Source organism: Canis lupus, chromosome 13 (assembly GCF_048164855.1).
Source record: "Canis lupus baileyi chromosome 13, mCanLup2.hap1, whole genome shotgun sequence".
NCBI lineage: Eukaryota > Metazoa > Chordata > Mammalia > Carnivora > Canidae > Canis > Canis lupus.
Window position 1 is genome coordinate 36943199 of NC_132850.1, and position 22951 is coordinate 36966149.

Genomic DNA, 22951 nt, shown 5'->3' on the forward strand with positions numbered 1-22951 from the left:
TAAATTTATTGGATTGTATAAATTGGATAAATGGATGAGGATGGCCTGAACCATCTCCCCTCAGAGGCCTTCGCCTCTTTCGGATGCTCAGGATGTCCATGAGGAGCCCTGGCTCTGCCCAGCTGGCCCCAGATGGCGTTGGCACCATGGTGAACTGTACTGTCAAGTCAGAAGGGAAGAAGGAGCCCTGCCATGAGGCACTCCAGGGCTCAGCTGCTGGAGCTTTTTTTTTTTTGAGGGCAAAGCGCCCCAGGCTCTGGGGCACTGGCAACTGAGGTTGTCTCCATTTATTGTTGGGGAGGAAAATCCTCAAAGTTAATACAGTGCGTACTTTCCCCAGAGGTGAGCTGAAGGAGGGGGCCCTAGAGCACCCCTGAGATAGCTTATAGCAACAGTGCTTCGACTGAGGGCTGCTGGACACATTCCCTGGGGGAAAGGCAGTTGTCCCCATCCACTCTTCCTCTCCCATGGCCATCACAGTGGGACGAGCGGCCATCAGTCCTTCGGGGGAACAAGTCGGGAGAGAACGGACAACAGTCAAGTGTGAGACAACAGACTAGTGACAACCACGCATAGGACTGGGCCCGCTACCCCCCAGCTAAATAAACTAAATATTTAGTTGTGAAAATATAAGTTATTATCCATAGAGTTAAAATGTATATACTGATCACTTTCTTTATGAAAACATCCTAGGGACATTGTCAGTTATAAACAAAGAAGGATCAGTACTCAGGCTCTTTGTTTTAAGGAAGCAGAACTCTGAATTTTTGTTTAAATGCCTAAATTAAACTGCTGCATGGAGTCCTTCTTATCTCAGATACAAGCCACATGTTCTTCTATATCTGTTAGAAAGGGTTGTGGAAGTGTTTGGTGGTGAAGTGGTTAGAACCCAAGATAGATTCTGTTCTTTTGCAGCTTCCATTTTCCACATGTAATTTCACAACGGGTGCTGTAACTGACTGTTTGACCTACCAAACCAGGTCTCCAAAATACTCTTGTTTTACTTTACCAAGGCCTAACACATTTGGTAGAATTGCAGAGCAGGAAAAAAGAAACTCTGATACCATTTGATACCATTCTCATGGCATTAACATAATCCCTATAGGGTAAAACCACAATTTTTAAAAAGTGGCCCCCCCCCCAAAAAAAAATTAAAAAGTGGCCCATTTCATCTATTGTAACTAAGTAATTCAAACAAAAGTGTTGTTATGATAAAGAAGAATCCTGTTTGTCATTGAACACCTGATAATGGTAGATTGATAATGTGACTAACAGAGGAGGCCTTTTGAGTAAGGAAAGGACATGGAACAAAGAAGTTAAAGAGGTTTCGAGCTTATTTGATTTTGAGTATCTTTACACTGGTAGTGGAATTTCATTAACTTGTATTCATAAAATCAATTACCATCATCTAGTTTGAACAAAATATTACTTTAGAAATATTTATGATTCAAGAAAATCAATAATACAATTTGAAAAAGGTTCTTTCCAGTTAGGATGTTAGGATGTGTATAGTGAAAACAGTTGAACAAACAGGCACAAGGAAATATTTTTAATTTGTGGAGCAATTCTGGGAATTTAGTTTGCTCTGCAGGGAATATCAAGCTTCCAAATAAATATTTTAGCAAATGAATATATTTTGTTCTTTTCTTAAGTGTATATATATATATATATATATTAAGTATATATATATATATATATATATATATATATATATATATATTTCCATTCTCAGTTATTGCCAGAGTGGAAGCAGAGTTATAAAACTTGGGGGAAGTACCTGGGCAAGTGCTTTTGCTTGTCTCGAGGATTCCAATCTGGGGTCCATGCATGAGCTTTAAGCACCTTTGCAAATCTGCAGAAATGGCATGAAACAATTCTTATGTGTTTATATGGAAATTTTCAGAAAGTCCATGTTTTTCATGATTATTAAAGGTCTTTATTCCCCTTAACGGGTAAAAATTATTGATTTAAGGAGTCCTTGTTTGTGTAAAATGCATTACTCCAATAAACTGGAATATAACTTTGAATTAAAAGATCTGAAATGATGTCCCCTCCCCACTGATCACAAAATGGGCTTTGAGATGAGAATCACAACATTTCCCTGTCAAATCTTTCACACCTACCTGACATTTGAAAGAAAAACTGTTCCAAACGTGACTTCACACATTTTGGTGATATTAAATATTTCTTCTATTAAAGTTTCTTGTATCCTTTGTCTGTTGAGCTACCAGTATTTCTACAACCCTATTTCATGCAATACACGTTGAGGATAAAACTATGAATCTAAACAGACATGTCCCTTGCCTTCCTGCACAGTTATGTAGCAGAGGGCACTCTTAGTTTTCCTCACTCTCTATATCAACTGGAGGAAAACAATTATAAATCATATTCAAGTTCATCTAATTTCAACTAGAAAGCACTCATATTAAACTAAATGCATGAAGTAAAGTGACATCTAGTGTTAGTTAAGTGGCAGTGAACTATGTGTCAGGACACTGGGTAGTTTTAACTTATTCTTTGGAAATAATGTTAAACTTGGCTTGATCAATTCTTAACAGCATAATTTTGTTTCTTTTTTAATATTTTAGAGTAATATTGAAATCATCTGATTTAAATGTTTTTTATTTAAATGTTAACATTTTTTATTTCTTAAAAAATAGAATACTCAAAGTGTAGAGAAAAGCATAGAGAACAAAATAATATTCATGTTTCTAATCACTCAATTTTCCCAAATCTTAACATTTTGCTATATTTTCCTTAGATGGTTCAAAAGTAAAACATAGTAGACAGATTTGATGCCCTATGAACTCCTTCCTGATTTTATGTCCATCCTTTTCAGAGGTAACCATTCTCTGGTTTATTTCTCTGAGATTGTTTCTATACTTCCATCATGTATTTGTATACCTATAAAGTTGATAATATTGCATTTTTTACACGTGATATAAACAATAACATACTGTATAAACCCTGATGAAACTTGCTTTTTCTAGTTCTGTAGTATGCCTTTTAGATTTATTCATATTGGTCATTAGCTCTACTCATTTATTTTAATAAATTGGTTGGATTATACCACAATTTATTTTATAGCTGATGTACATTTGAGTTTTTCCAATCTCTTGCTCTTATAAACCATGCTACAATAAATACTGTTATATGTGATCTCTTGTGTGCACACTTAAGAGTTTCTCTAGTCTGTATGCCAAGAATGTAGTGCTCAGGTATTTATTTTAAAACATCTGTAGATATTGAGAATTTGCTCTCCTAGAGTTACACCAATTTACACCCTCACCAGTAGTGTGAGAGAATTTCTATTCCTTCTCATCAAAACTTAGTCATCTCAGGCTTATTAATTTCTGACACTCTGCTTGGTGCACAATGTTATTTCATTGTTATTCAGTTTGTGTTTGCCTAATTCATAGTAAAACTGAGCTCCCTAAAAAAACATGCTTTCCCAACAGAAGTTTCTTCTATAAATTGTTTATTCCTCTCATGTATCTGTTGGATTGCTGACATTTTCCTTATTGAATTGTTAGGGTCTTTAACATATTCTTTTTTTTAAAGATTTTATTTATTTATTCATGAGAGACATAGAGAAAGAGAGGCAGAGACAGAAGCAGGAGGCAGGCGCCAAACCGCTGAGGCACCCAGGGATCCCTAACATACTCTTAATATAAGTACTTTGTAGGTCTGATGTATTGCAAATACTGTTCCCCAGTTTATGGCTTGTCTTTTCACTATGTTCACGAGATCTTTTCACTTTAATGTAACCAACTTTATCAATCTTTTCCTTTTGATAGCTTATTTTTTAAAAATCCTTCATTAAGGGGGATCCCTGGGTGGCTCGGCGGTTTATCGCCTGCCTTCGGCTCAGGGCGTGATCCTGGAGTACCAGAATCGAGTCCCACATCCGGCTCCGTGCATGGAGTCTGCTTCTTCCTCTGCCCGTGTCTCTGCCTCTCTTTCTCTCTGTATCTCATGAATAAATAAATAAAATATTTTAAAAATCCTTCATTAAGCTTTTCTCTATTTTCTTTTAAAATGTTTGAAGTTGTGATTTCCATATTTAGGCTTCTATGTTGTTAATTCTTGTGTATTGTATGAAGTAGAGAGTTGTTCCCTTCCCTGTAGGTAGTAATTATCCCAGCATTAGATTAGTCCCTAAAGAGACTATTCTTTCCTCATTGTTCTTTTTTTTTTTTTTTTGAGAGAGAGAGGGGGGAAGAGAGAGAGAGAGAGAGAGAGAGAGAGAACATGCTCAAGCAAGGATAGGGAGATGCAGAGAGAAAGAGAATCCCAGGCAGGCTCCATTCCATGCTGGACATGGAGCCTGATGTGGGGCTTGGTCTCACGACTATGACATCATGACTTGAGCTGAAATCAAGAGTCCAACACTTAACCGACTGAGCCATCCAGGTGCCCCTGCATTGTTCACTTTTGTCTCACCACCACAGTCACTCAACAAATCAGTTGTATAACATTTCTCTTGTATAGTATTACTTGTATAGCATTTTGAGTTTCCTTCAATTGAGTCAAGTGTTTCTACTGACCTCACCTGTGGCTTTATCTCTATTTACACTCCAAGCCTGGTTTGCCATCTGTTTGAGAAATACTGGTCAATCTCAGGATCATTCTTCCTAATGTTCCCAGACTCTGTGTCTGTGTTCCAACCATTAGTATTTTTCCTAGTTGTTTGCATTTCTATTCTGGGTTATTCTATTCTATTTTGAGTTAGGGTGATCAACCACCCCACTTTGCCCAGGACTGAGCAGTTTCCCTCATGCAGGATTGTGAGTGTTAGAACAGGGATGGTTGGTGGCAAAGTGGGATGGGACTGGTCACTTTAGCTCTTTCTTCCAGTTTTAGCTTCCTTCTATGTTTACTCCTTGACTCTTTAGTCAAAGTGTTATCTCTGTGCTCACCAGTCATCTTTACATTGAACTTCTCTTTGTTGAGGTCCTACTATATATCAGAGGCTATATGTGATGTGTTTCACATCATATAGTATCTCATTGAACAGTTACAACAGCTCTATATGTCTTCCTTTTACACATAAGGAGAATTGTATTTAATTGGCAAGGATCACAAAATTAGTGACATAAAAGAAAAAACCCAAGTCTTTTTCTTTTTAAAGATTATTTATTTATTTATTCATGACAGGCAGAGAGAGAGAGAGAGAGAGAGAGAGGCAGAGACACAGGCAGAGGGAGAAGCAGGCTCCGTTCAGGGAGCCCCACGTGGGACTCAATCCCGGGTCTCTAGGATCACACCCCGGGCTGAAGGGTGGTGCTAAACCTCTGAGCCACCAGGGCTGCCCAAAACCCAAGTCTTTTGACTAAAAATATCCTATGTCTATAAACTTGCAATCTTTCTAAGCTGAGGAAAACATAGCTGTAATTACATGAGGATCTACACCTATACTAATTGAACTTCGGGTAAAACTCTATCATGCCTAGTCGCACTGTCTGTATATTTTTGGTCTAGTATGATTCTTGCCACATTTGACAGTACATGAAGTCAACTCTATATGTTATAAAGCACAAGTCAAAATTCCACTTGTTATGCAACAATACAAACATCTCAAATGTTGCATTAGGATAAAAACTAAAAAGATAACATGAATAATAATATCACATAGCATCTCACATTGTCACATCAGAATGTATCCCTCTAGTCAAAATGTCACTGCATGGATATGGGATCTTTTTATTCTAATGCATCTACTTTATCAATCTTCTTTTTATAGCTTATTGAAGAAATCTTACAATAAGTTTTTCTCCTTTAATTACTCTAAACCCCAAATGTTATTTGTGGGTTAATACAGAATCATATATAAAATAATATTATTTGTATAATGTTAGTTTCCCAGATATTAATAGGAGTAGGGGAGATATTAATTAAGTAGGGGAGCAAATGGTCCAATTAGTTTGGGAAACAAATTTATTATAGAACTTCTTAATTTTTACTTTGTTAATTTGCATTGTTATTTCCTTACACAGAGATAGTGCAGCATTTTTCAAATGATTTTACCATGAATCCTTTTTGTTTTGTTTCATGACTTCTCACTAGCTCTGCAATATATGTAGGGAGATGGTATTTTCATCTGTAATGGCATAATACCCTCCAGAGGGTAGCAGATTCCCTTGGCATATGGCCAATCACCTGTTCATTGAACAGACTGACAAAGGTTTTGGAACATGGTCTATTATATTTCTGGTAATGTATGTAAAATTTCTAGTTCCTGTTGTAGAAATAGGCATTAAAATTTAACTTAAGGCTGATAATAAAATAAATGTATTGCACTGAGATATAATACTAAAAAATAAACCAATTGAATCTCTGATCACCAATTACATCATTGGACTGTAAAGTTCAGATCACAGGTCCAATCTTTTCCTTCTTATCTTTCTTCTTATCTTCAAACAACATACATTAATTGAATGTTTCATAAGCAATAAAATGAGGTATTAGAATCAGAGCTTTTCCCAAGGAACTTACTAAGAGATTTAGGAGATATTTAGATAAGATAGCACATTAATTCATTCATGTTCATGCCTGGCTGCAAATTAGAATCACCTGGGGGACTTTTAAATAATAATAATGCCTACGTCCCACCACAAAACAATTTTTTAAATTTTTTCCACCACAAAACAATTAAATTGGAACCTCTGTGTTTGTTTTTAAAACACGTTGGCATTAAAAAAAAACTGTACTCTGATGATTTAATGACTAGTCAGGATTGAGAAACACTGTATTAAGATGATAAAATAATGTTTTAGGCTTCTGACATTTTCAAAGAGGAGGGGAACTTTAGATCTAGAAGAGTACAAGAAATTTAGATGTAGAAGAGTGCAAAAAGAAAATAGTCTTTCTTACATCCTCTGCCCAGGTAATCTTTGTCACCATATTTATTCTTTCTTAGCCATCTGAATTGCATACAACAAAACCAAACAAAACCCCCACATTTTATAGTTTCTAAGAACTTCAGAAAAAATTTTCTAGTCTTAGAACAAGACATCATTTTTTGGGGGGGTTCAAAAATTCATTATAGCTTACCTTAGTTAACAAATGGCCTAGTACATTCCAAATGTATCCATTGGACCCAGGGACCTTATTTGGCAAAAATAAATTCTGTTCACTTGCTGCTTGAATAGAGCTAAGAAGTTGTGGTTTTTTGTTTGTTTGTTTAGGTTTTTTTGCAAAGACTAAATGGGGAGGCAGAGGAGGAGAGAACGAGAAGTCAAGAAAATATTAATGAATATGTACCTTTCCAGTTGCAAAAAACTTTGGAAGAAACAGATGTTTAGCTGGTTTGAATGAGTATAGGCTATGATTATGGATTGGAGGTTTTCTTTATGCAACATTAACTGAGAAGTAAATGCATGGACATGTGTCTATTCAACATTATGTTCTTACTGTGAACTCAGTGTCAATAACCTGATTGGATAGCTGTTTTAGGACATCATTGGACTGGAGAACTCCTGAATACAATTAAAAGTCTTTAAATTAAAAGATAATCTATGGGGCTCCTGGCTGGCTCAGTTGATAGAGCATATGACTCTTGATCTCACAGTTGTAAGTTCAAGCCCCATGTTGGGTGTAGAGATTACTTAAAAATAAAAGCTTAAATTCCATATATGAGTGAAATCATATGGTACTTGTCTTTCTCTGACTTATTTCACTTCATATGATACTCTCTAGCTCCATCCACGTCCCATTGCAAATGGCAAGATTTCATTCTTGTTTATGGCTGAGTAATATTCCACTATATATATTATATATATATTACATACACACACACACACACACACACACACACAACTTATCTTCTTTATTCATTCATCAGTTGATGTACATTTGGGTTCTTTCCATAATCTGGCTATTGTTAATAGTGCTGTTATCAACATCGGATGCATGTACCCCTTCAAACCAGTGTTTTTGTATCCTTTGGGTAAAATTGCTGGGTCATAGGGTAGTTATTTTTGACCTCCTGAGGGAACTCCATACTGTTTTCCAGAGTGGTTGCACCTATTTGCATTCCCACCAACAGTGTAAGAGGGTTCCTCTTTCTCCACATCCTCACCAACACCTGTTGTTTCCTGTATTGTTAATTTTAGCCATTCTGACTGGTGTGAGTGGTATCTCATTGTAATTTTGATTTGTATTTCCTTTCCTATGATGAGTGATGTTGAGCATCTTTTCATGTATCTGTTATAACAGCTATCTGTATGTCTTTTTTTGAGAAAATGTCTATTCATGTCTTCTGCCCATTTTTTAACTGGATTATTTGTGGGGTTTTTTGCATGTGTTCAGTTTTAAAAGTTCTTTGTATATTTTGGATACTAACCCTACATCAGATATGGAATTTAATAAACAAAACCAAGGAACATGGGAAGGGGGGCAGTAAAAAGAAAGGCACACCAGGAAATAGACTCTTAACTATAGAGAACAAACTGAGGGTTACTGGAAAAGAGGTTTTGAAGGAGATGGGTTAAATAGGTGATGGATATTAAGGAGGGTACTTGTGATGAGCACTGGGTATTTTATATAAGTGATGAATCACTAAATTCTATGCCTGAAACTAATATTACACTGTATGTTAATGAACTGGAATTTAAATTAAAATTTGATGGGTATCTGTGTGATGCAGTTGGTTAAGTGGCCAACTCTTGGTTTCAGCTCAGGTGGTGATCTCAGGATTGTGGGATTGAGCCCCACCTTGGCCTCTGCACTCAGCATGGAGTCTGCTTAGAGTTTCTCTCCCTCTGCCCTGGCCCCCTCAAATAAATCTTAAAAACAAAAAATCTTGCAAGAAAAAAAATCTTTATAAGGAAAAAGATAATCTTTGAAAATAAAATGCAGGCAGAAATAAGGGCTCATTTCCTTTTGTGAAATTTAATAAAGGGAAATCTCACTAACATAGAGTTGGAGTTTTGGCAGGGGACACTGTCATGCCCTACCACTCAGGATCAATTGCAAACCCAACAGTTAGAGAGGGACCTTGCCTGTGGATACTACTTTACTATCCCAGCAGGAGAAAGAAAGCCTTCCCACAACCCCCATCGCAATAGCCCAACTAATGAGAGACATCACAATTCAGCCAGTGAGAAGTCACTATACTTTGAACTCCCGGTTTACTCCAATGGGTTTTTTGTTTAGAACAGCCCCTCCCACCCACCACCACACTTCCATAAAAGGGCATACCTCTCCTTTGTTCTCTGGAATTGCCTATGGTTTTGCTGTAGCTTCCTTGTCCTGGATTGCAATTCTCTGCTATTCCTGAAAAAGCACTTCTTTTGCTGGTAAAATAAGTGGCAGTTTTATTTTTTTAAGGTTAACACCATGACAGTTGATAGATACTTTAAGCAAAGAATCAGATCCATCTTTTCTTTAGGAATCAAACTAAAAATCCTTAATGAAGTATACTCTGAGTGATCCAAAAGAAAATATTACTATCTCCATTTTATAGGTAAAGTATTTAAATCAGAAAAATTAAGCAATTTCTCCCAGAGCTACAAGCAAATAAGAAGCCGACTGGGATTTGAAACCAGGCAGATTGGCTTCAAAGTCTGCTACATGGCATTGTCTCAGAACTTATAGAAAAAAACCTCATGTTGCAATAAAGAAAACACACATATGTACACATTACATGTGTTACCTATTCTAAAGCACAAATTTTAATGTTTCTAAAGTTGTAATATCACCAGCAATCAATAAGGTCCACAATTATAATTCAACATAAATTGATACATAAATGGTATCTATAATTATAATTGGCACATAATCAGTACATAAAACAGTGGTGCATCTTTGAAATACAGTAAAATAAATCTCACAGACACTTGTAGTTGTTCTTATAGTAAGATGTTCATAAAATCAGAAATCTTTCTTTTTTTAAGAAAAGCAATAAAGTGATTAAAATAAATACAAATTTCTGCAAATGAAAGTTCACTTAATTTAACCAAATATTTACTAAGCTTGATGATCAAAGTAGTAAAGAGATCCAGGTCTGGAATCAGACCGACTTGGATCATTCTAGCCAAACCATTTTCAGGCTATGTGACCTTGATTAAGTTACATGCTCTCTAAACCTCAGCAAGATGAAGATGCTAATGGCACCATAGAGTTATCACGAGGATTAAATGCAATAATTCATTTAAGGGATAGTACAATGTTTGGCACACTGATAAATGTCATCTACTATTAGATGACACCCCTTCCCAGACATTTTTTTTTTTTAAATAGTCTTCCTTTGGGTCACCTGGCTGGCTCAGTTGGTAGAGCATACAATCTTTGATCTTGGGGTTGCAAGTTTGAGTCTCACACTGAGCATAGATTACTTTTAAAAAGCTAGTTTTCCTCCAATAAAAATAAAAGTATTCCTTAAAAATAGTTTTCCTTTAAAAACCTTATTATAGAGTCTCAGGAAATTTTAAAATATCAAAAATATATCATTCACCCTCCAATTACACATTCAAATATTTCACTCATTGCCATATTTTTTTAAAAGAAACATCCTTCAAGTCTAGGTATCTTTTTTTTAAAAAAAAAGATTTATTTATTTATTTATTCATGAGAGACACAGACTGAGAGAGAGAGGCAGAGACATAGGCAGAGGGAGAAGCAGGCTCCTCGCAGGGAGCGTGATGAGGGACTCGATTCTGGATCCCAGGATCACGACCTGAGCCAAAGGCAGGTGACCAACTGCTGAACCACCCAGGCAGGCATCCCTCATTGCCATATGTATTATCCTCACATATTAACTAAGTTGTTCTTTATCACTATTGTAATTATCTTTATCATCAACTATAATGCTGAATTGCCAAAAAAAAATCAGTTTATAACATAGTTAGACCCCAAAGATAAATTCTTAGTGACGTTTTACCCAACTCTAACAGTTGTCACCTTATGTAAGATGAAAACAAGAGCAGAAGTGAGATGGGTTAGTGGCTCAGTTTCTTTCAATCAGATGAGAACTAGAGAAAGCATGGTGTTTTCATGGCTCTTGTCTCACAGCAAAAAGTGACTGGGCCAAAAAATAAAAAATAAAAAAAATAAAAAATAAAAAAAAAAAAAAAAAGTGACTGGGCCACTACAGGTTTCCTGGTTCCAATCTAAGGTCATGATCTATCTGTGTAATGTTCCTGACCTCAGTTTCCTTATTTGGAAATAAAAGAGCTGAAAGAGTTTTTTATTTTTTCTTTAAGTCTTTTTTTCTGTGGGATGCCTGGGTGGCTCAGCGTCTGTCTTCAGCTCAGGTCGTGATCCCGGGTCTGGAGATGGAGCCCGGCATCGGGCTTCCCACAGGGACCTACTTCTTCCTCTGCCTATGTCTCTGACTCTGTGTGTCTCTCATTAATAAATAAATAAAGTATTTTAAAAGTTTTTTATGTAAGTAATATATGCACTGATTTCTGAACATTTGGAAAAAATCAGAAAAATATTAAAATAACCCATAACCTTATCATGCAGAGAGCCACTATTAACATTTTGACATATTTCTTTCTAGAAAGAGGAAAAGAGAAAGACCAAGAGAGCATATATATATATACAAGTTAGGAACAGGATATAACTGGATGTATAGATAAAATCAAACAATAGGAGAATACTTACCTAGTACTTTATGAAAATAAAACAAGATGTGAATGATTCTTAAGAAAATATAAATAACAGTAATTGACTCAAGAATAAATAGCAGAAGACCTGAATAGATCTATAACTACAAAAAAAAATCCTGGAAAACATTCCCAGAAACTTACTTCCACGAGGTAAGTAGCATTATGATCCCAATTTTACAGAATGAGAAAACTCGAAGGACTACCGGTCAAGTAATCAGCAGAGCTGGGACTTGTCAATAGTTTCCATTATCGCAACCACCATACCCTGAGAAGGTCTGGATCCCAACAAGGAACCCCCATACGATGGTAGTGAAAGTCATTTAACAATCAGGAACCCAGTCCCTATTCTGTGCTAGGGACTGTTCTGGGTGCAGGCGATGCAAAAATGAATAAGGCTGCTATGGTCCCTGTGCTCAAGAAGTTTCTAATTGAGTCCAGACAAATAATCATACGGACAACACAGAAACATGCTAATTATTATAATAGAGGTAGGAAAAAAGTGTTGTCATAGCTCAGAAGGAGTGAGGCTGTGGGAGACTGGGAAGAGCTCCTACAGAAAGTTCCAGTTGGGCTGGCTCTGGAAAAGTAGGCGGAGAGAGGAGGGAAAGAAGGCACTCCATGCAGAGGGAACAGTATGTGCAGAGGTGATATGCTATTGATAGTCTGTACATTGACTTCTTCATAAAATATTTATTTAAAAAAGAGTGCAAAGAGACATGTGTTTTTGACAGAGAGCCATAGTTCTCAAGCAGCATCTTTTCCATATTCCATCTTGACAAAAGCTGCTGTTAGTTCACAGTGAGATGGTAGTGATATCTGGCAAAAATCTACTGTATTCTTCCTTAATGAGTTGTCAGAGATTTGGCCCTGCCGTTTGTCTTCTAAGCAAGTTTGTTATGAAGGCTGTCAGTAAAGAGTAAAGATGAGGATAAACAATATATTCAGCAGTCAGCAGGGGGCCGAGAATCTGTTCATTCAGAATCAGCAGGGGGCCGTGGGAAAATGTGTATTCTTTAGGCAAGCCTATAAAGGACTACCATTCAAAAGAGAGGGTAGGTTTGTAAGAAGTTAAGAACGCCTTCCTCTAGTTTAAACTCCCAGGAGCTTTCTGTGGGCCCTCTACCTCCAGATGGAGAATGAAATAGAGCATAGCAGACACGGTGATATAAAGTAATCTTAATTTTGACCACTCACCAAAACCTAATTCAGAGACTAGACGGATGAATCTGATACTCTGCAGCAGGTCATATGTACAGGTAATTAAGTTGACAGTCACATATGTCAAAATAATTCACACTCATTCTGCAGTATAGGGACTTCATAGTGAGGCTATTACTGATTCTGTGGGTAATTAAGAATTAAAATTGCTTGTCTTCCCCAAAAGTTCTTACAGTTTGAGGTAGAAGAGCAAAGGAACAAAGTTTAGAGAAAGACAGATCTGGACTGTGAGGCTGATTCCTTGTGAGGTTTTGAACCAGGCTACTTACCAACTTTGGCAAATAATATCTAATTCTCAGACGTGCTGTAAGGATTAAATGAGATAATATGTATAAAGTATTGGCACATAAGTGCTCAATAAATGGCAGTCATAATGCTGCTGCTTCTGGCTTAAGTATTATTATTATATAGATTCAAGGACAGTCTAGACTTTTCTCTCAACATTATAGGTTCTGAAAGGAAGAAGAACATTTAGTTCCCCTTCTTAATTTATCACATTTCTAATAGTTCTGCTATACTGTGAGAATATAAATATAAATGTTAACAGCCATAATTTTTTACTTTCAAAATAATTATTTTACTGCCAAATGTCCTCGACATACATATTAAAATGAAAGGCTTAACCTTCTGAAAACTTATTGTTACTTAAATTGAACAGGGATTCTGTCCCTTGACAGGATAACAGGTTTGTATCCCATAATCACAACTCAAGGGATATTATTTATTTTAAACTTCATCTTTTCCAGTTATCGATTTAAGCTATCAGAGAATAACAATATAGTAAGACTGAAAATGTCCTTAAAATGACTTGTTTCAGTTCCTTGATTTGATGCAAAACTAAGGCCTGGGACTTAACCAAATACCAAGTGTGGTGCTTTAACATTTTTCTTTTAGAATTGTGGTACCTATAAGTAATGTATCCTGATAATTGCCAGAAGTACATAAGAGAACTAATTCGGTATGGAATAAATCTGACTTTTTCTAACTTGACTGGTGCTCACACCCAAGGATAAATATCAGCAATTTGGAACATTGTGGATAACATTAAATACCTCATTTCTTTTTTTTAATTTTTATTTATTTATGATAGTCACAGAGAGAGAGAGAGAGGCAAAGACATAGGCAGAGGGAGAAGCAGGTTCCATGCACCGGGAGCCTGACGTGGGATTCGATCCCGGGTCTCCAGGATCGCGCCCTGGGCCAAAGACAGGCGCCAAACCGCTGCGCCACCCAGGGATCCCTAAATACCTCATTTCTATAGTTCTTTAAATAATAGCCCACATTATTTTGATATCACAGGAAAACATTCTTTAATGTCTGAAAAGTTAAAGTGGTAATCAAAATCCCTCATTTTTGGTGTTGGATAGATAGCATTGGATCCAGAATATTTTGCTTTGGAAAATTTTACGTACTTTTTGGCATACAATTAATATATTTCTCAAATATTTGTCTATCTTGTATTGTTCACTGTGACTACATTATATATTGGTCAACAAGATCAAAGTGAATTTTTTGACAGATATACTCTTTCAGTCTGAGAATAACACAGGATGGGTTTTTCCTGCAAGCCAGTTGACATCACTCTATAAAATTTGCAGTAATTATGATAAAAAACTAAAATAGACTTTTTAACCCTATACTTCAACATTTTTTCACACAAACACATTCAGTCATGCATGTAAAGCTGTCATTTCCAATCCACACTTTTTCTGTTTAGTCTTAGCTATTCTGAATCCATGCCAATCAGAGTGATTATGTTATCACTGTTGTGGCAATTAAATGCTCTATTTGTTTACTACATAAGCACGACTGACCTGACACACAGTCAAGTCATAAATAGTTCTGTGTCTGATATTAATGAATGCCCATAATGCATTTTTCCAAAGTTATGTCTTCACAGTTAAAATGACACAACTTACAATGAAAATTATTTTCCTTTAAATCAGTGATTCTCAACCAGGGGCAACTTTGCCTCCCAGAGGACATTTGAAAATGGTGAAAGACATTTTTGATTGTCACAACTGGGAGAAGAGGAATCTAATGGGTACAGGAAAAAGGTGCTGCTAAACATCCTACCATGTACAGGTCAGGACATGCCTCGCTCCCAAAACCACCCCAATTAAGAATGATCTGATCCAAAATATCAATAATTTAGAAGCCCTGGGGATGGACAATGGTGATGGTTGTACAACAATGTGAGTGTACTTAATGCTGATTAACTGTACACTTCAAAATCATTAACATTGTAAATTTTATGTTATGTATATTTTATGACAGTAAAAAAAAATCAGTAGTGCTGAGACTACAGGAGAAGGGACTTCTAAGTGGAGAGAAAATCATGTGTAAATACATGGAGCTGTAAAAAAGCATGGCCTGAGATTCAAAGGCAGGCATTGTGGTGTATGGGACAGAATGGAGAGAGACGAAGTTGGAGAGAAACTTTGGCAAGGGGTTTGTTTTGGGCTGCTGGTAATTGGGAACCATCCAAGGTTGGCAAGCAACAGAATAGTATGCCCAGATATTCATTTTGTTTTGGAGGAGGGGAATTTAGAGACACCTCTGGTAAAAGGTGGGTAACAGGTGAAGAGGTAGCAAGGATTATTTTTTTAAAATGTGATTCTATGTAAACATTTGACAGATGAGGAAAGTGTGTGCGTGGGGAGAAGATTGTATGGAACAGGCGACTGTGGGAGAAATTCCATGAGCTTTTGTTTTGTTTTATCTCTGTTGTGCAAACAGTGAAGTTCCCATGTACAGATTAACTTGCAAATGCCTCTATGACAATTAGAAAGTTTACTCAAAACTCACCAATGCCACCCTATGGAAGTGTGGCACGGAACTACAGTATGTTTAAGGTCAATATTTAATGGTGGTCATCTGTTTGAGGGATTCCCAGCTTTTTTTTTTAACCTCCCAAAGGCTTCTTTTATTTTTTTTAAAGATTTTATTTATTTATTCATAGAGACACACACAGAGAGAGAGAGAGGCAGAGACACAGGCAGACGGGGAGAAGCAGGCTCCATGCAGAGCCTGACGTGGGACTCGATCCAGGGTCTCCAGGATCACGCCCTGGGCTGCAGGCAGCGCTAAACCGCTGCGCCACCGGGGCTGTCCCCAAAGGCTTCTTTTATTATCTACCCCCCCACCCAATGTTGAAATGATGATTTACGAAACTAAAAAATATCATTTATTGACAATTTGCTTTCCTATTTTTATAAATCAGATACATATATAAATGCCATTCAGAGCTCCTAATCCATGATAATCAACCAGTATTTATATTTTGAGTTAATTTCATTCTAATAAAAGCAAAGATTTGTTTTATACAGTTTACATTAGATAAATATACAATTGTTCAACTGTACTTTGATTTATTAGCTGTTTTATTTTTTAATAATGAAAATAGTTTGCCAAGCCTCAATGCTACCTACAAAGTGATCCAAGTCTTATATATATAAAAAAAGTAAAAACAAAACCAAAGTGATCCAAGTCTGGGGGCAGGTGTTTATAAACCATTGATCTAATCCATTGATCTTCAATTTCAACTAGGCCTCGCTGGAGAAAATTGGGCAATGCCTGGAGACATTTTTGGTTGTCACAACTTTGTAGGGGATGGAGTTGCAACTGGCATCTAGTTGGTAGAGGCCAGAGATGCTGCTACAACACATATGCTACAATACAGGGACAGGCCTCACAACAAGAATTGTCTGACCCAAAATGTCAATAGTACCAAAGATTGAAAATCCTGATCTAGTCTAATCCCTTCATTGTATAAATGAAGGAAATGAGACCCAGAATTTTTAAATGACTCTTCCTATTATTTCAAAAATTTTAGTTTAATTTTTGATTATGCAATACATTCAAGGATTCCAAAAACAGAACATCTATAAAAGTATCCAGGACTCGAACAAACATTTCTCCAAAGATATACAAGTGGCCAGTAATGACATGAAAATGACTAACATTATTAGTCATTAGGGAAATGCAAATCAAAGTTACAATGGGAGGGCAGCCCAGGTGGCTCAGCGGTTTAGCGCCGCCTTCAGCCCAGGGCCTGATCTGGAGACCCCAGGGTCAAGTCCCGCATCGGGCTCCCTGCACAGAACCTGCTTCTCCCTCTGCCTGTGTCTTTGCCTCTCTCTCTATCTCACAAATAAAGAAATAAAAATCTTAAAAAAAAAAGTTACAACGGAAAGGTTTTTAAAAATTATTATTAGGTTTACCAGAATGACTGTAGTAATGTTTTTAAATGGAAAATAACGTGTTGGTGAGAATGTGGAGGAATTTGGACTTTTGTATGTACATTGCTGGTGAGAATGTGAAATGGTGCAGGCAATGGAAAACAGCTAAGTAATTCTTCAAAAAGTTAAGCATAGAATTACCATATGACCCAATAATTCTACTTGTAGGCATATATCCAAAAGAACTTGAAAAGAGGTACTCAAATAAATGCTTGTATATGGATGTTCATAGGAGCATTATCCATAATAGCCAAAAAGTGTAAATAACTCAAATGTCCATCAGCAGATGCACGGATAAATAAAATGAGGTATGTATATATACATATATATATATACATATACACACATGCACACATGAATACACACATATACACACACATTTCTCAGCTATGAAAAGGAAATCAAGTACTGCTACATGCTACAATATGCATGAACCTTGATAATATTATGTGAAGTGAAAGAAGCCAGAGAAAAAAGGTTGCATACCGCATTATTCCATTTTTATGAAACACCCAAACTAGGGAAATGTGTAGAGACAGAAAAGCAGATTGGTGGTTGCCAGAAGCTGGGGGGGGAGGGGAAAATAGGAGCTGACTGCTTAATGGATACAGGGTTTTCTTTTGAGATAACGAAAATTGCTTTGGAACTAGATAGAAACGGTGGTTACAACATTATGAATATACTGAATTCCACTGAACTGTATATTTTAATAGTTAATTTCATGTTCTGTGAATTTCATCATAAAAGGAAGTTTAAAATATGCATATGGTGGGATCCCTGGGTGGCGCAGCGGTTTAGCGCCTGCCTTTGGCCCAGGGCGCGATCCTGGAGACCCGGGATCGAATCCCACGTCGGGCTCCCGGTGCATGGAGCCTGCTTCTCCCTCTGCCTATGTCTCTGCCTCTCTCTCTCTCTCTCTCTCTGTGTGTGTGTGACTATCATAAATAAATAAAAATCTAAAAAAATATGCATATGGTGAAAAGCTTATCTTTGGTCTGCTTTCAGCTCAGTTCCAACCACACCTGTAGGTAACCAGTGTTCTTAGTACTGAGGAATCCTCCAGTATATTGTGGTTTTGTTTTGTTTTGTTTTTAAGATTTTACTTATTTATTCATGAGAGACACACAGAGAGAGGCAGAGACAGCACCTGAGCCAGCCAGGTGCTCAAGAAATTACCTTTTAGGTGTTTGTTTACCACTGGCATTTCTGGGTTATATGCTGAGCAGTAGAACCCAGGCCTTACCAAACCATTCATCCTAATTAATAACTAGGGACTGTTTGCTCAGAATGTACTCCAAATGTGTTCTATTTCATCTTCAAAAAATATAAACCCTCTGTTTCCCCCACATTAGAGCCAATTATTCTGATGGATATTGTTGAGCCATATGTAAGACATGCTTTTAAAATTATTATGCCTTTTAGCCCAGAAATTTTACTTCTAAGGATTTACTGTAAAGAATCAGAGATATACTCAAAGATTCATGTTCAAAAGTATGTTCAAAACACATTGTTTATAATGAAGGAAATAGGAACAATAGAATGATTTATAAATTAGCACATATATACAATACCAATTATGCATAATAGATGTTACACTATGTTTTAGAAGAAGCTTTAATTATACCAGCATTTGCTCAATACAAAGTGAAGAAAAGTTAAGAACTATATGTAGATATCTTGTGTAAAAAAAAAAAAAGTGCATGTGTTACAATAAACTGTACGCCAAGAAAGTAGTTTTCTTTGGTGATACAGTAATTTTTGTTTCAGAACTTCCTATATTTCCAAATTCTCACAAAATGTGCATATGGTTTTTAAAATTCAAAAAATACCAATGACCTCATACCCACTTTATTTTCAAAAAGGAAAGATTAATGTTTAACGTAAGGCTAAAAACCAACTTTAGGTTGCAGCTGGGTGGCTCAGGCAGTTAAGCATCCAACTCTTGATCTTTGCACAGGTCATGATCTCAGGGTTGTGACTTCAAGTACTGCATTGGGTGTGGAGCCTGCTTAAAAAAAAAAAAAACATCAACAACTTTAAACAGCTATCTTTACAAATATTATAGTAATATTTTTTTTCAGTTCACTGAGAAAAGTTTTTGTTGTTGTTTTAATCAGACTTGTAAAGCACATATTGAGCTTCTGAGAAAGGAAACTTTATGAAGTAGAAAAAGCAGAGTTTTCGGGGATGAAAGCCAGCTGTGTAGTCTGGTTAAGTTACCTGCTGAGCCATTTTCCTCATCTCTAAAATGGGAGTATAACAACCAAATCACGGGCTGTATGGTAAGATTTCCATTATAGCCATTGTGAAGAAGCCTGGCACATAGTAGGAACTCAAAGTCTGTACAGAAGCTAAATAGTCATTAAATGATGGCCAAACTAAGGGAAAACCCACTGAACTTTGGGGTAAATTCCGACATTTAAAATTACATTAAAATTAATTACATTAAAATTGACATTAAAATTTGACATTAAAATTGACATTAAAATTTTGTCAGTATTCTCCAGCATTTTCATGGACATCAAAATAACAATAAACATCCACTGAGCCCTTAAGTCCCAACCTCTTTCACACGAATCCTTGCAAACCTTCAGAGGTTCTTAACTCAGGCTGCCTCCAAAGTCTTACCCACTACTTCCTAAGGCCTCCATATGCAGCATTCAAACCTCAATTCCAAATCTATTTTCTTAGGGCCGCAAAAACAAAACGGAAACAAAAACAAAACACAGCACTTCTCAAAGTGCTTATTCTCCAAAACCTGCATTTAGCATTTCAGATCTGGGAGCTAACAGTCTGCGCCCCCAGGGGGCGGCGGGGGCAGGAGCGGGGAGGGGAGGAGGGGGGGTGGGGGCGGGGAGCGGGGGGCGCGGAAACCAGGGAGATTCCAGCAACCCCGTTACTTCAGAGGGATCGAAGACTGCGCCAACCCTGGTGGCGAGGCAAAGGAAACACCCACGGGGAGGCAACCACAGCACGTTCTAGACTCGGCGAGACCTCATCTGAACTATATTCTGTACTGCACTTTCTTTGGTGAGCTTCGCCTCTCTTAGTCTAGTCTTGCTTCTTCCGCTTCCTTAAAAGTGGGTTGAAATAAGCACTACAGACTAGAGAAGGGGCCTGTGGTATAGGAGCCCCCACATCACAGCATCTGTGGGAACGTGAGCAAGAAACTCAAGATCCAAGGATCCGTCCTCCCAGGTGTAAAGGGACAAGGAACCCCCATCAGCCAAGCTGGCGAGACCTCAAGTCCGCTCTACAGGGTACGCAGCATCCCTCAGTCGACCCGCGAGGCAGCTGAACAGGCGGGAAACCGGAGCCGCCCCCGCAGCCTCCCGGGACCCTCTGCCGCGGGTGGCGCTCCTGAAGTTTCCCACAGGGCTGTGCGCCGCGCGGAACGCTCGACCGCGCGCGCTTCCGCTGGTTGCCAGGAGACCCTGCCCAGCCAGCTCCTCCAATCAGGACGCATCTCTCTGCACCCAATCACAGAAGCCGAGAGGCCTGTAGTTAGAGGGGAAAGGTCACGCTGCTGTTTGGCGGCCATTTCTCTGGAAGCTTCGCGGTTCGCGCCGGGCCGGAGTTTCTCCCGTCACGAGGGACGGACTACAGCTGGGTCGGCGGCGAGCGGCCTGCAGCGTTGGCTTGTGGTCGCAATGGTAAGGAGGCGGAGTAGGACCGGAGCCGCTAGCGAGCAAGGGAGAGCGGGGGACGCGACTCGCCCGGCCTGCTAGTTGGTTCGCGCGTTCCCCATTCATCCGCGTGAGGAGCCGCGCACCGGGTTGCCTGCCCCCTTTTCTCCCTGCTCTGGGGACCCGAGGCGCGCGCTCTTCCTCCGATGCGCTTCCTTCCCCTCTTCGTTCGAATGTGAGCCTGACGTATCCTTGCTGCCTGGGACCACAGGGTCGGGGTAAAGACGAAGCGGTTTTAAGTCTCATCCTACTCCGACGATCGGCTTTCTCTCATTCCATCGTGTTGGGATTCCCAGCCCCGCAGCCCTCCGGAATACAGAGCCCGAGCTTTGGAGCCTTCGTTTGTTCGTTGAGCAAATTCTTTTTTTTTTTTTTTTTTTTTTTCGCTCACGCTACCTACCGGAGGACTGTTGTGGGCGTCAGAACATAAGGTGAAAAGTACTGACGCGGACCCTGCTCTAGATTTACTCAGTTGGGTAGGAGAGACAGACTTTATCGGATGATAACATAAACACGTAATCGCAAATAACGTGAAGCGCTAAGAAGAGGGCAAACAGGATGCTGCGAGGATGCGCGATGGTACACGAGAAGAGTACCATCAGTCAGGGTGGCGTCCCTGGTCGGAGGATTTAAGCAGAAACCAGAAACCTAAATGATGCGGAATATGAAAGCCAGCCCCTCAGAGAGCAAGAGGAAGAGTGCACGAAACGGGGGACAGGAACATAGGCCCCAAAGCTGGAAAGAAACCTTGAGCAGTTGGGAGAAATTGACACAAAGCTGCGGGGGCTTGCGGGAACTGGTTATGAGATAGGGTCGGGAAGACCTCTTAGGTCTTGTTAGGAGGTCTGGATTTTACTTCAAGTGCAGGTGAAAGCCATCGAAGCATTTTAAGCTAAAAATACTTGCCATGTGCATAAGTTGGAGAAAGACAAGAGTGAAAACTGAAGACCCATTAGGTTATTGCAGTCGCCCCCACGTTCTTGGAGATCACTCTGAATATGGTTATCTGAAAGAGGTTTAGTAATCAAGTTTCTTGGCTCTTTTCTTTCTTTGGGCCAATGGGAGAATGGGAGAGCAGTTGAGGGAAGGAAAAGTCTGAATTCACCGGGGGAATACTACTGGTTTGCTGAATAAACCAACACTGAGTAATTGCCCATGAGTATAGGCGGCTTTGCTAAATCAAGTAAGACCCACCAGATCTAACTCCTGGAATTCCAGTGAAAGATTGTCAAATGCCATCTGCTCCCTCCTTCCCTTTGTAGCCTCATGTTCAGGGCTCTGACATCACCGAATTGTGTGTCCCTGAGATGGCCTTGTTGCTTCACTGTTCCCTCTTTTTACGTAGGTAACCTCCTCTACCTGGAACAGCCTCCTTTTCTCTCTAGAGATATCTTTCACCCTTTAAAATGGAGCCATTACTTATTTCAGGCAAACTTTCCTTTGGACTCTGGATTGATTTGATACCCATATACATAGCATATCTCCTCTTCATACGTCCCAGTGTAAATCTTACTTGTTTTGCCTCCTTCCCACTGTGAGCTTCTTGAGGACAAGGACTACAGTCTGCTCACCACCACCACCACCACCCCCCCCACCCCCCCCACCCCACCCCCCGACTACTTTTATTACCTGTGTTTCTTTGTAGCCTGGAACAATGAGTATTGTATAGTAGGTGCTCCTTGTTTAAGTGAATACTTAATGAAATTGACTAACTGGGTATTTATTTTCTCCTATGCTTTTCAACAAATAAAAGTAGTAAAGTGAGCGAGTCAAAAGTTTGCTTTATTTGGATACCATAAAATATTGGTGATTTGGTAGAGGAGAGTAGGTAATGGAAACTGAGCTAATGCAAAGTAATTGAGTCCTGTTTTTGTTCTTTGCACAGAGTTTGCCTCTCAATCCGAAACCTTTTCTGAATGGATTAACAGGAAAGCCAGTAATGGTGAAACTGAAGTGGGGAATGGAGTACAAAGGCTACCTCGTATCTGTAGATGGCTATATGAACATGCAGGTAAGTTACAAAGAGAAGGATCATTAAATTGTATTTATTTTACTTTACCTTAACTCCTCAAAGGTTGATTGTGATTTATAAGAATGTAGTTAAACAAATTGACAAACATAAAACATTCGGAAATAAAGTCAAGGTCAGGGAGAGTGATAAACTTTGCACAAGACTTACAAAACCAAAATC

The 22951-nt window shown here is 38.4% G+C and overlaps 1 protein-coding gene and 1 long non-coding RNA gene across 5 annotated transcripts in view; one reads left to right on the forward strand and one right to left on the reverse strand.

Moving 5' to 3' along the window:
* On the reverse strand, positions 1-21106 carry LOC140602903 (uncharacterized). Of its 4 annotated transcripts, XR_012005880.1 has the most exons (6): positions 20316-21081; positions 18973-19079; positions 9202-9296; positions 7054-7202; positions 1778-1852; positions 1-501 (listed from the first exon to the last, which is right to left on the reverse strand). It is a non-coding gene; the product is annotated as an uncharacterized lncRNA (long non-coding RNA). The 4 variants fall into 4 exon arrangements; XR_012005878.1 differs by lacking the exon at positions 7054-7202 and having other exon boundaries at positions 20316-20481; XR_012005881.1 differs by lacking the exons at positions 7054-7202; positions 9202-9296 and having other exon boundaries at positions 20316-20479.
* Positions 20579-22951, forward strand: part of SNRPF (small nuclear ribonucleoprotein polypeptide F) — a 6588-nt gene continuing 4215 nt past the window's right edge. The window contains exons 1-2 of the mRNA XM_072773164.1: positions 20579-20727; positions 22646-22771. Of these exons, the coding sequence (XP_072629265.1) occupies positions 20725-20727; positions 22646-22771 (129 nt within the window). The 5' untranslated portion in view covers positions 20579-20724. The remainder of the gene's footprint in view (positions 20728-22645; positions 22772-22951) is intronic.